Source organism: Dromiciops gliroides, chromosome 2 (genome assembly GCF_019393635.1).
Source record: "Dromiciops gliroides isolate mDroGli1 chromosome 2, mDroGli1.pri, whole genome shotgun sequence".
Classification (NCBI taxonomy): Eukaryota; Metazoa; Chordata; class Mammalia; order Microbiotheria; family Microbiotheriidae; genus Dromiciops; species Dromiciops gliroides.
The window spans coordinates 169,920,545-169,934,536 of NC_057862.1; the positions used below are offsets into that span (position 1 = coordinate 169,920,545).

At 33.1% G+C, this 13,992-nt stretch overlaps 1 protein-coding gene across 2 annotated transcripts in view; it reads left to right on the plus strand.

Annotated features, from left to right (window-relative positions):
* The window catches only part of SECISBP2L (SECIS binding protein 2 like), a 67,169-nt gene that overhangs the window by 2,400 nt on the left and 50,777 nt on the right, over positions 1–13,992 (plus strand). For both annotated transcript variants that reach the window (XM_043989020.1, XM_043989019.1), the window contains exons 2-4: positions 5,375–5,553; positions 7,914–8,238; positions 11,098–11,236. In XM_043989020.1, coding sequence (XP_043844955.1) covers positions 5,375–5,553; positions 7,914–8,238; positions 11,098–11,236 — 643 coding nt within the window. The remainder of the gene's footprint in view (positions 1–5,374; positions 5,554–7,913; positions 8,239–11,097; positions 11,237–13,992) is intronic.

Consider the following 13,992-nt stretch of genomic DNA (forward strand, 5'->3'; position numbering starts at 1 on the left):
GGGCAGCTAGGTGGCACAGTGGATAGAGCACTGTCCCTGGGTTCAGGAGGACCTGAGTTCAAATCTGGCCTCAGACACTTAACAATTACTAGCTGTGTGACCCTGGGAAAGTCACTTAACCCCAATTGCCTCATCCAAAAAAAAAAAAAGAACTGGGTAAAAAAAATGCTTAAAAAAAAAGTACTGTGATTTGGTAAATAATCTTAATTGTGATAATGACTACAACATTTGGAAGATATATATTATATCTATAGTATAGATATAATATACATACTAGCAAAGAATTCTAGTAGTCTTTTAGATATTTTTATATCAAAGTATACATTTTAATCTTAACTGCCAAGAAAAACAGGCAGACTTGTAGATTTAATTTAGGTGTTCTAGAAATGGTCGGTGTCATGCATAGCTTTTTCCTTAAAAAAGTGTGAGGAGGGATAGGGAGAATTAATAACTAAATTTTATTTTATTAAATGTTTGATCACAAAATTGACAACAAAAATTGCAGATCATAATCTATTACACAGTGAAAGAGATCTTGTTTTTTTGAAATTGAATTATTAACCAATTTATTTACATAGACATAAGAATTGAGTACACAAAGTTTAAAAATTGGCCTGCTTTCCAGTGAATAACTAATGGAAAATGCTAAACTTAGAATTTGTTAGACTATTTTGTTACTTTCTAGGAATTAAAAAAAGGAGTAATGCCATGAGGTGTATTTATGCATATGCCAGGAATCTACAGAGGAGTGGAGTTTCTTATGTTTTCCTTTTAAAAATAAGTTTTCATAATTCCCAATGCTTAAAAAATAACATTATTAAAGATATTAAGCTACCCAAAAATGTGTTCATTTTTAAACTGTAAAGTTAGGGTGACCAATACTGGCTTCTATGTCTGAATGTAAAAGTAAATGACTAAAATTTCAGGACTCTTCTGTTATTAAGTCAATAATTAGTAAATACATACTAATAAATAGTACTAGTAAATAGTATGTACATAAACTGTACTACATCACATATGTTATTTGAATTGGGTTAGGTTATATCTATTTAGTTTTTTTCAAAAAAGGGGAAAAAAATCAGGTGAATAGGAATGCAAGTGGGTAGGAAAATTGATTCTTAAGTTAAAGTTTCAGACTTTGATTTTTCTAAATGTGTTCTGATGTCTTGCAAAATTTTTACATTCAGACTAAAGTTACTCCTGTAGTTTGTTTTGGCAAGTGGTTTATTTAGTCAGTGTAAACATTTTGAGTAAATCTCCAGGCTGTTAGGGGGATAGCTTTTGGGATTTTCTTGAGTATTCATTACTTCATTATATCACACTTTCCTTCAGAACTGTACTTTTGGCTACAGGAGGCAAAATATCTTAAAAGTGTCATTTCAATTTCCATTCTAAGATGGATAAAATACAAAGTGTTTTTATAATCTTACTTTTTCCCTTTTCTTTCAGTGGGAGGTAAAATTTCTTCTGAAACTTCATTGTGAGATGGTATTATTATTTTCTATACCAGATGTTTAGAATTAGTTTTACGTTGTTTAGCATAGAGAAATGTCTACTTTTTTTAAGCTTCATAAAAAAATGTGCAATATAGATTATCAACAAATAGTGAATATATAGATGGTATTTATCACCTTCCACAGCAGGCCTAGCTTAGCTGTCTCAATTTAAGTGGGCTCTCACTGGTGTGCATTGAATATGTTTGGCTAGGCTAAAATTAAATAGGTTTGAAGTAAGATTTTTATCTCTGTTTTTGAATTCTCTCATTTTGGGGGAAGGCAACCTGAATATGCTAGCTACAGAAAAAATGTCATTAATGGCCTCTATTTCTATAATTTCCCTGTAAGACAGGTTACAATAAAGAAATGGATAAACTCCCTATTGTACCTGCTATAGTTTCAGGTATAATTATATGGACATAATTTTTGCAGTGAATTAAATTATGAAATAAGTACTTTGAAGAATGAATGATAATTTAATTTCATAGTTGGATTTTTTTAGATAACTTAAAGCCAAAGTATAATTTAGCATTGAGAATACTAGGTTTTTCCCCCTGATATATTATTGTATTTTTAGAAATTTATTTGAGTCAGATTCTTGATGTAAGATTTCTGATGTCTGAAAAATAGATCTTGAAAAATAATGACTTTTCTCTCATTTCTAATTAAGACCAAAATTCAAATATCTAGTAATAAAACCAAGTATTTGGTTTTTTGTTTTTTAGTGAGGCAATTAGGGTTAAGTAACTTGCCCAGGGTCACACAGCTAGTAAGAGTTAAGTGTTTGAGGCCGGATTTGAACTCAGGTACTCCTGACTCCAGGACCGGTGCTTTATCCACTGTGCCACCTAGCTGCCCCAATAAAACCACGTATTAACCTACCAATATAGCATGTACTTTTATAGTCCTGTAGCTCACTACATTTTCTTGCTGACTGCAAAATTTTCATTTTTACCTTTACACAAATATAAATGGATCATTTCTCTAGTTTAGTGCTATTCCCAACATATTCTGTATCTGCTTTATCAAATTGTGGTATATGGGAGAACAATTAGAAATTTTAATGTTGCTTTCCTAATCTGTGGGCTGGGGAAGGAGAGATAATACATTTTAATGTGAGATACAGAACTTCCTAAAGTCACAATAAACAAGATCTTTAAAAAACTATCCAGTGCTCTAACTGTCGACTGTAGTTTACCAGTCTGTTCCTACTAGTGACATCTTCTGTCTCTGCAGCTGGTGATGACTACAGTAGCTTTTCTTTTTTTGCAAAGAACAAAGGGGTCATTTACATTTATTGTGATTTTAATTGTTGAAATGAAATATCTAACTAAATATGTAACATCAAATCAAAGGGAAAACAGACTTAAAATCGAATAAATATGATTCTTTTTGTTTGCAAAAAAAATCTGTTGTAAATTATACACATGACCTTTTGAGCATTTATCTCATTGATCAAGTTGGTAAAAGTCTTCTAAATGGTATTTTGGGCACCACAAACTGAACTGAGTGAGAACTGTTTACATTTTGAACTGAACAAGACTTTACTCATAAAATATTGTCCATTTGATCTGGAAGTATTCCTTGCTTTAAAAATATGTTAATAGACACAAATGCAGATTTAAAAAACAGATGTTAGGTTATGATTCTTCATATTTCAAAACAATTCATTGTTTTGCAAGTGGATTTTAAACATTTCTGGTGCATTAGACAGTTTATTTCTTAAAAAAAAATGATTTTAACTCATTTTGGCAGGAACATGTGTGTTGCTAAAGCAAACTGAACCTAAATCTTTAAATTTCCTGTTTATAAGAATATAAATTTGGAGTTGGAAGGGATCTTAGAAGTTGTCTAGTTCAATTAGAGATGAGGGAACTGGGGCTAAAGACAGGCTTAGGTGACTTCCAAAAGGTTATAAAAAGTCTAGTAGTAAGTAGTCTGAATTTGAAGCCAGGTCTTTCAACTCCTCTGTCTGCTTCTCCTTCAACTATATTTGAAGACATGTTTTTTTTTTTGTTTTGTTTTGTTTTTGGGTTTATTTGTTTCTATATTTGGAGAAACTTTCAATTATTATAATAGTCTCTTGCTATCTGTTCATTGGTGAGCCATTTGGGCGTGTTTCTCTTACCACTTAGAATTCTATTGGTAAGAAGTGCTAACTTTTTGGATAATAGCTTGGTAAGTGACATTTTTCTCTGTTGCTTCCTAAGGTTAAGGTAAGGTTATGGTCTAAAGTTTGCCTTCTTAATCTTTAAATCAAATGAGAATTTTAAGCACTGAATTTAATTACTTCAGAGCATTAATACTATATCTTCTTCAGTTACTTGAGTTAGTGTTAGGGAGAAGAGCAAAATTCAGTGAGGAGAGATTGTTAAGAAAAAGTATCAAAGGTCTAGTTGCTGTTTTTTTTTTTTAAGTAAATAACTGTTTGAATGTTTTACAGTAGTTAAAGTTAATAGACTTTTATATGAGAAAGAATGTTTGATCCACATCAATGTCAACTACTATTTGTATTACCGTGGTGTTTTGACATTTGCAAACTGGTTTTTACAGATTATCTTTTGAGCTTTATAATAACCCTGTTAGATACTACAGGTGCTCTTCATGCTTATTTTATAGTTGAAGAAACAGGTTCATAGATGTTAAGTGGCCACATAGGGAGTATCAGAGGTAGGACTTAAAGCTCTTCACTGAGTGTAGTGCTCTGAGTCTCCTTCAGATTGCTATGCTTTTTACAGGGACCTTGTAATATTTTTTGACAGCATTGCCTGAGACTAACTCATAATGCTGTTGAGAAGCCTGTACCATTGAGTTTTAATAACTGAAGACACTTTAAGCCTGGTTTTCACAGATTTTTAAAACCTAAATTAAGTTCTTTATCAGGGTCTTTGAACTTAAGAAAAAATTTACATTTCAACATAATTGGTTTCCTTTGTGATCCTATATATTTTCTTTTATGCTTTTCAAAACATTGTTCTGAGAAAAAGTCCAGAGGTTTCACCAGATTGGCAAAGGGGTCCATAATTAATAATCTCTGATCCAAATGAATGAAATTAATATCAAATTATGGTTGCTGAAACTTTTTCCTCACAAATTTCATAGAAATTTTGTGGCATAAAATCTTTTGTGATTTTATAATTACTGAAGATTTCACATTCAAGTTAAGGAGCATTGATGATAATTCAGTAATGTAGCATTATCCAAAATGTGTATTGCTACTTTAGTGATGATTTGCAATTTGTCCAAGTTTTTTAGAAAAATGAACATTTAATATAGAACATATAGTTTTTGAAGTTTTAAATTTTTTATGTTGAATTCATCTTGTTTTCCAACAATTTTTATCAATTTAAGGAAGTTGGTTCTTTGTGTTAAATATTTAGATTTGATTTCAGCTTATTTTCTTTTTAGTTAGGTGTCTATATTGTGTATTGAAATTTCAGTGCATGCTTTCATATTTTTGCGAAGTAACTGTTTTAGTCTTAATCTGAATGCAAAAGACAGAATTAGTAAAGCCCAAACTATTTTGTCTGTGGAATTAAATATCTTACTACCAAGTTTATTTTTAGTCTCTGAAGTATGACTTCCTTGTATTCTTGATTGCTTTAACAGCTTTGAATGCGTAAGAAGAAATGATTTCATTGAAACTTGGTAACCTTTTATGCATTTTCCGTTGTTTTAATTGATGGCTTTGTATGAATAACTTGGTTGTTGTTCAGCCATTTTAAAGTGATTCTACTGTTTCTCTTAAATATTCTGTGAAGGTTCTGAGTAAAGATAATTCATTGCTGTTCTGAAAGACATTCTCGTTTGTCAAATTTTTATTGGTTTTTACATTTCTTTTTATAAGATATTAATTCATTTTTCTCTTCTCTCTAAAGAATGTAAAGCTGTCTGCTGAAGTAGAGCCATTTGTTCCTCAGAAAAAGACTCCTGATACACTTATGATCCCCAATGGCACTCCAGGTGATAGTGGAAGTGTGAGTGGAGTGGAACCAACTCCAATTCCCAGCTACCTGATAACCTGTTATCCTTTTGTGCAGGAAAACCAGTCAAATAGGTACTTTTGTGTTGTGGGTATATACATGTATTTGGGTTTGGTTTTTTTTTTTTTTTGGAAGGGCAGAGTGTAAAGTTGGTTTGGGCGGGGGCAGCTAGGTGGCACAGTGGATAAACACTGGCCTTGGATTCAGGAGGACCTGAGTTCAAAATTCAGCCCAGACACTTGATACTTATTAGCTGTGTGACCCTGGGTGAGTACTTAACCCTCATTGCCCCACTAAAAAAAAAAAAAAGTTGGTTAGGCTTAAACGTCATAATTGGTGACTTACGACATTGGCACTTTTTCTGGTTCATAAAAGTGATTGAAGACCCACATAGAACTATACTTTTGCTTAAAACTTGAAAAATCAATAATTTAAAAATATTTTTATATTATGAAGTGCAAAGAGAAGTGTTTCTATGTGTATGTGTGGATATACACTCACATTAAAGTAATGACCTTGGGGATTTGTCTTTTCATCATTCCATGAAAATCTTGTTTAAATTAAAATTTGAATTGATGGGAGGGGAGAAATAATATATGTGGGAAGAAGCCAATTAAAGCTTCCTGGGTCTATATTATATTTAATCCAAACGAGATAGGTTTTAATACAATGATAAATTATTGTGAATCTTTTATTTAACAATAAGATCTAGGATGGCTATTTAGAATTTATTTTCAGTCAGAAAACATTTATTTAGGTATTGATGCTAGTGCAATATTTACTTCTCAGTCAGCTATTATATTGTCTAATGGTTAGAACTTATTTTTTAATCATTGTAGACTTCAAGTCATAACTAGCAATATAATTGCTATTTAATTTGTGTATTTATTACACAAAATATGTGAGCTGTGAATACAGTAAATCTATATTCCAGAAATATTATGCACTCAAGTTAATTGTCCCCAAACATGCAAGACTCTTAGATTCTGAGTATTGTTGAGCTGGATATATAATGGGGTCTGAAGGAATTGTTTTGGTTGGGATTTTGCTAGTATCTCAGCTGTAACTGAGTAAAAGAAATAATAGAAAGCTGAATATTAAAAGAAATCACAGAAAATTAAGGACAGTAATTAACTTTTCCTTTGATGGTATATGTTAGTATAGTCATTTACATGTGATCCAGAAAAAGATTTTAGTTAGCTTTTGACAGCATATATTTTGTTTTTATTAAGGGAATTGTTTTTAACAGCCATAGCAAATTATCATGGAGAATTCATAAGCAAAGAAAACATCATTAATATTTCTGAAATTATATTGAGTAATAGTTTTTTTAAACCCAGTATCTTTCATGCATACATATCTCCTTTATGTTTGCATATCTCCTATATGCCTGTATATTGCCTATATGCTTGCATATCTCCTGTATTTGGGGAAGCAAAATAAGGATAAAAGGTTTGGGGAGGGGCCGGGCAATGAGGGTTAAGTGACTTGCTCAGGGTCACACAGCTAGTAAATGTCAAGTGTCTGAGGCTGGATTTGAACTCAGGTACTCCTGACTCCAGGACCTCTTCCTCCATTATATTTGAGAACCTCATAAGTGTTCCTTACTAAGATTAGTGCTACTGGAATAGACAAGCTTATTGCTTTTATTTTTACTTCTCCTCTTGTAGTTGGGTAGGGTTTCTATTGCTAGGGGAGGGAAGTGGCACACAAAAGAGTGTGTATCCATGTTATTAAGAGAGGAGTATGAGAAAGGAGTAAAAAAGCAAAAGTGGAATCTTACATGATGATCACTTTAGCATAAATCTTAATTTTTTTAATTTTTTAATTATTATTTTTGGTGAGGCAATTCGGGTTAAGTGAATTGCCCAGGGTCACACAGCTAGTAAGTGTTAAGTATCTGAGGCCAGATTTGAACTCAGGTCCTCCTGAATCCAGGGCCAGTGCTTTATCCATTCTGCAGCATAAATCTTTACAGAGCATACCACAGCTTTTGGAATTCATTGGTGGGGGGGAGGGGGGCTGAGGGGCTGTAGATCCAATAGTTGCTTAAATAATTGGCTTTCTCAGATTTTAAGATGAAAGCAATAAGAATTAGAGGAAATTATAGGTTTAACTAAATGTGGTAGAGCCTATTCAGAATTTTGTGATGTGGTTGAACTCTGTTAGAAGTTATATTGGATTTATGTTTAATATAGAATATATCTTTTCACATGTATATAATATTTGAGTCATTAGAGCAAGGAACAGTGACTGTTCCCCATGCCAGCATTACGTGGAAGTTCTAAACTATTTTCTTTTTCAAAATAGAAAAAGTTACTAGTTTTTGTTTTAGACTTTAAAACATTTAAACCAAACATTTTTAGAACTTATATTTGATTTTTGATACTTGTTTATTTAATAAATTTGTTCTCCTTTTATTTCGTCTTTACAGACAATTTCCATTATATAACAATGACCTACGATGGCAGCAACCAAATCCAAATCCTCCAGGGCCATACCTTGCTTATCCCATTATATCTGCTCAGCCACCTGTTTCTACAGAATATACATATTACCAGTTGATGCCAGCTCCATGTGCACAAGTCATGGGGTTTTATCATCCTTTTCCTACACCTTACTCCAGCACCTTTCCAGCATCAAATACTTTAAATACTATTCCCACAGAATGCACTGACCGTCCAAATCAGCTTGGACAAGTTTTTCCACTGCCCAGCCACAGAAGTAGAAGTAGTAACAGAGGTCCCACTGTGCAGAAAGTAAGTAACTTTTTTCACTTCTTTAAAAGTGTGTATATTTTCAGTTGTTATCATTTACAGTTTTAAACTATATTAAAGGATGTAGTAAATGAAGTCTTTTGATATGTTCTTCTGCCATGATCCAGGGAAAATATTAATTATTTCAGTTTTTGTTTTATTTTTGTCAGTGTGGGCACTTCTGCCACTGTCCCAAACTCTAGCCTTTTTCTGACTTGGCTGATAGTTTCTGAGAGTTCATTTGGTATAAAAGCTCATCATCCCCTCACCAATCTGGTGATGCACCTCTTGAGCTAGACGGGTCCATGGACAAAAGATATACCTGTTGTATCATACATAAGAAAAAAATAACATTTATTAGTTTTTCCTCTGTCTTTTATTTATTTTCAATAATCTCTTATTTGAGTACTTTTCATAGCCTTTCAAATAAATTTATGTAATCACAGTATCCTTGTGATTCCAAAGGATTTAAATATAGTCACTACCCCCAAATTTTAATTTTATCTACATTATTATGAAACAATTATTTAATGTATGCTTTGGGACATACTACCACTAAGTTTAGTAGTGAGAATTGGAACTTAAACAGTAGCTGGGATTATAAAATGTGGCATTTGACTGACTGGTACCCTTATCTACTGAGATGTTATTTTTCTGAATTACTTTCAAGTTGTTCCCTTTCACTTCTTCTATGTTGATTCTGTTTATATTATTGCACAGAAGTGAAAAAAAATGATGTATAAAATTCTGGGCAATATCATTAAAGAAGTATTTCTATAGCTGCTTTATATCGGGAATAATACATTTTCATCAAAGTTAGATATAAAATGAATTTGTGTTAATATCCTGTTTTTCTCATTTATTTAAATAAAAATCCACTATATTTATCAGGAAATAAGTTTTTCTAAACCTTAAAAAATGATATCAAACTTAAGAGTGTTGAATAACCTTTCAAAGGAAATCAGGTAGTTCAGGACTAATGTTTTGCTCATTCCTTTCCCTTTTATGCCATCCTGAACTCTACCTTTTGGTCCAACTTTTCCCCTACCCCAAGGATTAGGCTTTTGTCTTTTCCTTCCTTTCTCCTATATTCCGTCATTTGTGATTACTCATCTATCAGGCAGAAGTGGTTCAGGTTGAACTTCTTTATGGGTCTATTTAATATGCAAAATAAACTGACATCTGTATGAAGACATTAGGTACAGCCACTAGGAAGAGGTTTTTTTGGTTTCCTTTTTCTTTTTAAACTGATGATAAATCATTAATGGTAATACCCAGTATTAACAATACCACAGAGTCATCCCTTCCAGGTACAACTTAGAGTAGCTTCAAAATGAAAATTCAAAGCTGCCTAGTAAGGGAGTAGGGAATGTGAGTCATATATCATATTTATGATCAAGACTAAAGATATATGCTCAAGAGAGTCTTTTTTTTTTTTTTTTGGCCAGGCAATGAGGGTTAAGTGACTTGCCCAGGATCACACAGTTAGTAGGTGTCAAGTGTCTTGAGGCCGCATTTGAACTCAGGTCCTCCTGAATCCAGGGCCAGTGCTTTATCCGCTGTACCACCTAGCTGCCCCTCAAGATAGTCTTTTGAAATAGAATAGTTTCCATCCCTCCCTGTCTTTCCACCAATTTTGGACTAAATATTCCTGAATTAACAGAGTATTTGAGAGGATAAGTGAAATTGTTGAAGCTAAATTTATGATAAACAAGACAAATTCTGTTTAAGGGTTTTTTAACCAAAGGATACCTTCCCATCTTGAAGCTTTATTAACTAGCAACTAAAAGTCATGTCATGCTCAGCCACTTGGAGTTGACAGAAATTATCTTTTTTTGTTTTGTTTTGTTTTTGTTTGTTTTTTGTGAAGCAATTGGGGTTAAGTCACTTGCTCAGGATCACACAGCTCTAAGTGTCAAGTGTCTGAGGTCGGATTTGAACTCAGGCCCTCCTGAATCCAGGGCTGGTGCTTTATCCACTGTGCTACCTAGCTGCCCCCAGAATTTATCTTGAATAGAACTAGAAGCCTGAAAGATGATTTCTCAGTTGCCATTTATATCAGCACAGCAGAGAGCCAGTACTTTCTCCCTGACTCATGAAAAGACTTTCATCTATTATACTGTGCACTAGAGGGGGAAAAGTAGAAACCAGAAGTAGCATTTGCTGTAAAAAGCTTTGGGTCTTTCTGTTCCAAGTAAATCTACACTGGATTGACATTTATATGTTTGTGATTTCTAAGGAATGGAGGCTACAAGATAGTAGAAGTAAGGTGATAAATCATGTGATGCCCACATTCCAAAAAATGAGAGATGCTACTTTAGAGGAAATTAATAACCAGATTCAGTTCCTTAAATTCAAAATTCTATCAAGTCAGTGATTGTTAAGTAAAGAATAGCCACATAATAGCTAGGAATTCAGTTGTCCTTTTTTCTTTTTTTGGCAGGAAATTATCTTATATTTTTAATTCTTTTAAATTCTTACCTGATGATAATTATATTTTAGTGAAACAAAAAAATCAGCTTCTTCGTGAGGGTGATCTATTTTAATATTAGAGCATAAATTTCTGTGTCAAATACTTAGTATAATAGAATTCTATGGATAAAAGGGTATTTAGGAATCTTCAATCAATCAAGAATCCTTGACTTTATAGTGACTCAGAAAATCACAGATTAACTTTGTTGTATTTTCTTTTTTTTAATCTGTTAAATGTTCCCAATTGCATTTTAATCTGGTTAGCATTCTAGAGTTTTATGGGTCTGCAGTTTGACACCTCTGTGTCAACCATTCTCCTCATTTTACTGGTATTAATTTTCACAGTTTTGTTTTATTGAAGTAATACATTATTTTCTCAATTTAAATCAGCACCAGCAACTTTTACAGCAACAAGTAAAAAGTAAAAAGCCACCAGTAAAAAGTGTAGCTACTCAGAAAGAAACCAGTGCAGCAGGACCTGATAATCGGTCAAAAATTGTGCTTCTGGTGGATGCTTCCCAGCAAACAGGTAAGAGAAGGGATACATGTGGAGGTTCTAGACTTCTGAAGGTAGAATCTTAATTTTAAAATATTGCTTATGCCGTTTTTAAAGTATATGGTACAATAATACTTTACTATTATAGAAGCCTCCCCATTCTTCCCCCTTTTTTGGTCTCCCAGTTTATAAAATTCCTTGGAAGTAGGGAACCACAATCTGTTTCCTTTATTTTTTAAACTTACTTCCTCCATTGTCTGCACAGATTGTTTTGTTATTTTAAGGTGGTTGTTATGTACTAGGCTTTTGGCACTGGCTTTTTAAAAAAGAACCATTGGTTTATATAAAATTTTAAACAGTGAAATTTCATTGTAATTTCCTTAAAGGAAAAGTAATAAATGGAGGCATAAGGTTAGAAAATTAGGATTGGACCAGGTTGTGAGGAATTTTAAATGTCAAAGAGGGGTTTTTATAATGTATCTGAAAGAAAAGAGAAAATTACTAGAGAGTACATTGAGTACAAAGGGAGTGGTATGGTCAAACATGTGCTGCTTTAGGAAAATTGCTTTGGCAGCTGTGCGGAAGATGAGTTGTCATCTTTATTTGAGGCAGAGAAACCAATCAGAACTGTGAAAAGAGAGAAATGAATATTTCCTCTGATCTCTATTGTATTGATTTTACAGTGTAATGATTTTATGCTGTATTGATTTTTATAATGGTTAGCATCTGCCTGAACTCACCCTGTTCAAAATGAGATCTCTCCCAGTCCTCAGTTCTGAGCCTAAATTTTCTATTTGCAGTGCCCATCCCAGGTACAGTACACACATTGTTGGATTGCTTTCATGGGGTCACATCTTTGAACAATGTTATTTCCATTATTCCAACTATCATAATTTTGTATAATTTTAATGTTCTCATATTTAAAGGGAGTCTTCAAAACTGCATTTTGTGCTACCATATCTAATGTTATTTTATAATAAAATGGAATCTTTTCTATATTTTTATTTCATTTGTGTGATCATAAAAATATAGTTTGTATAAGAAAATAGTTTGCAAAAGCTTGATTATACTCCATCTACCAAATATCATCATAATGCCTGTATATCTCGTTGTCACAGAAATTTTATGTAGATGAGATAACTAAGAGTTGATAGTTGCTAATATTGTGCTTTCTCTCTTTTTTTTTTTTTGCAAGGCAATGAGGGTTAAGTGACTTGCCCAGGGGGTCACACAGCTAATAAGTGTCAATTGTCTGAGGTCAGAATCCAGGGCCAGTGCTTTATCCACTGTGCCACCTAGTTGCCCCATGTGGTCTCTCTTTTTGCCAAAATCACTCTGTAGTCTTGGAATATTCCATTTTTTGAAATAATATTGAGTGTCTTTAAATCAATCCCTGAGTTCCTTTAAAATTACACTACCTCTGTTACCAATTTCTTCTGTACATATTGGATCAGGTCCATCCATTCTTCCCATTTCATTTTTTTTCTTTATTGTTGTCACTTACATTGGGTGAGGTTCTGAGAATAGCATGATGATATAAGAGACATTTATTCATGAGAATAGATGACTAAAAATTCTGGATAACCCGTTCCATTTAACATCTTTTTTTGTCCTACTTCCAGTTTCATCAATAACTGTTCTTGGAATGATCTGGACATAATATCAAGTCACTTTCTCAACAACTTTTTGCTGTTTTAAAAAAAAATTTGCTCATTGTCCCTGATAGTGTTTTGTAAATAATCTTGTACTCTAAACCAGTGTTACCCTTGGCTACCACTTCTCTCTGCTTAGCAGGGAGATCACATGTTTGCTGAGGCCTTTTTGACTCCCTCATTTTAACTGTTCACATCAGTTGAGTCGATGCCTTTGCTCTTGTCCATTTCCCATTTTTAAAATATCAACAGCTTGTATAAATAGCTCTGGTTGGAGCTTCTATAATTGTATGTAGTGCAATTGATGTTTACCAATTAATAATCTTATAGGTCACTGAATCTGGAATTATGTCATTCATGAAATTAGTTGTTTGGGACAAATATCACATTTTAAATACTAAAAATTAAATTAATGTTTTGCAAATTGTCTAAAGCTGTAAATCTTAGCATTTTATGGTTTTTTTCTTCTTCACCATCATCACTATAGAATGGAAATCATAGATTTACACCTGGAAGGGACCTTAGAGGTTATTGATAAGTCTAATCCCTTTATCTTATAAATGGAGAACTGAGGTTCAGAAATGTCAAATGACTAGCCCAGGGTCTTAGAAGTAGTATGTTATCTAAGGCAGAATTGAAACCCAGGGCTTCTTGACTCTCAAGTCCAGTATTCTATCTACTATACCAAAGCGTCTTATATTGTGGGTCATGACTCCTTATGGGGTCATGTAACTGAATGTGGGTGTCAAGAAAAATTTGGCAGTAAATGTTTGATTCATATTCCTATTTTATATATCTATATACCCGGTGTTGTGTAAAAAATTATTGGCTGAAAAGGGATTGCGAGTGGAAAAAGTTTAAGAAGCCCTGCACTATGCCATGGGGTTCTCCAGGGCTTAGTGACCTTTTGAGTGTTTATCTATTGAGGCCAACCTCTTAGTGATGAGTCTTTCTGTATTTGGGGAAGAGTCTTTAGAGGACCAATATAATTCAGTCATAGCCATACCAAAAGCTTTTCAGAGCTGAGCTCTGTTAGAATAGCCTTCAAAAACCACCTTCTTACTATTATGAGACATTGATGCATGACTTCAGAAGGTACAGTGAACCTTTTGGCCTCCATTTTAAAGAGTTGATATA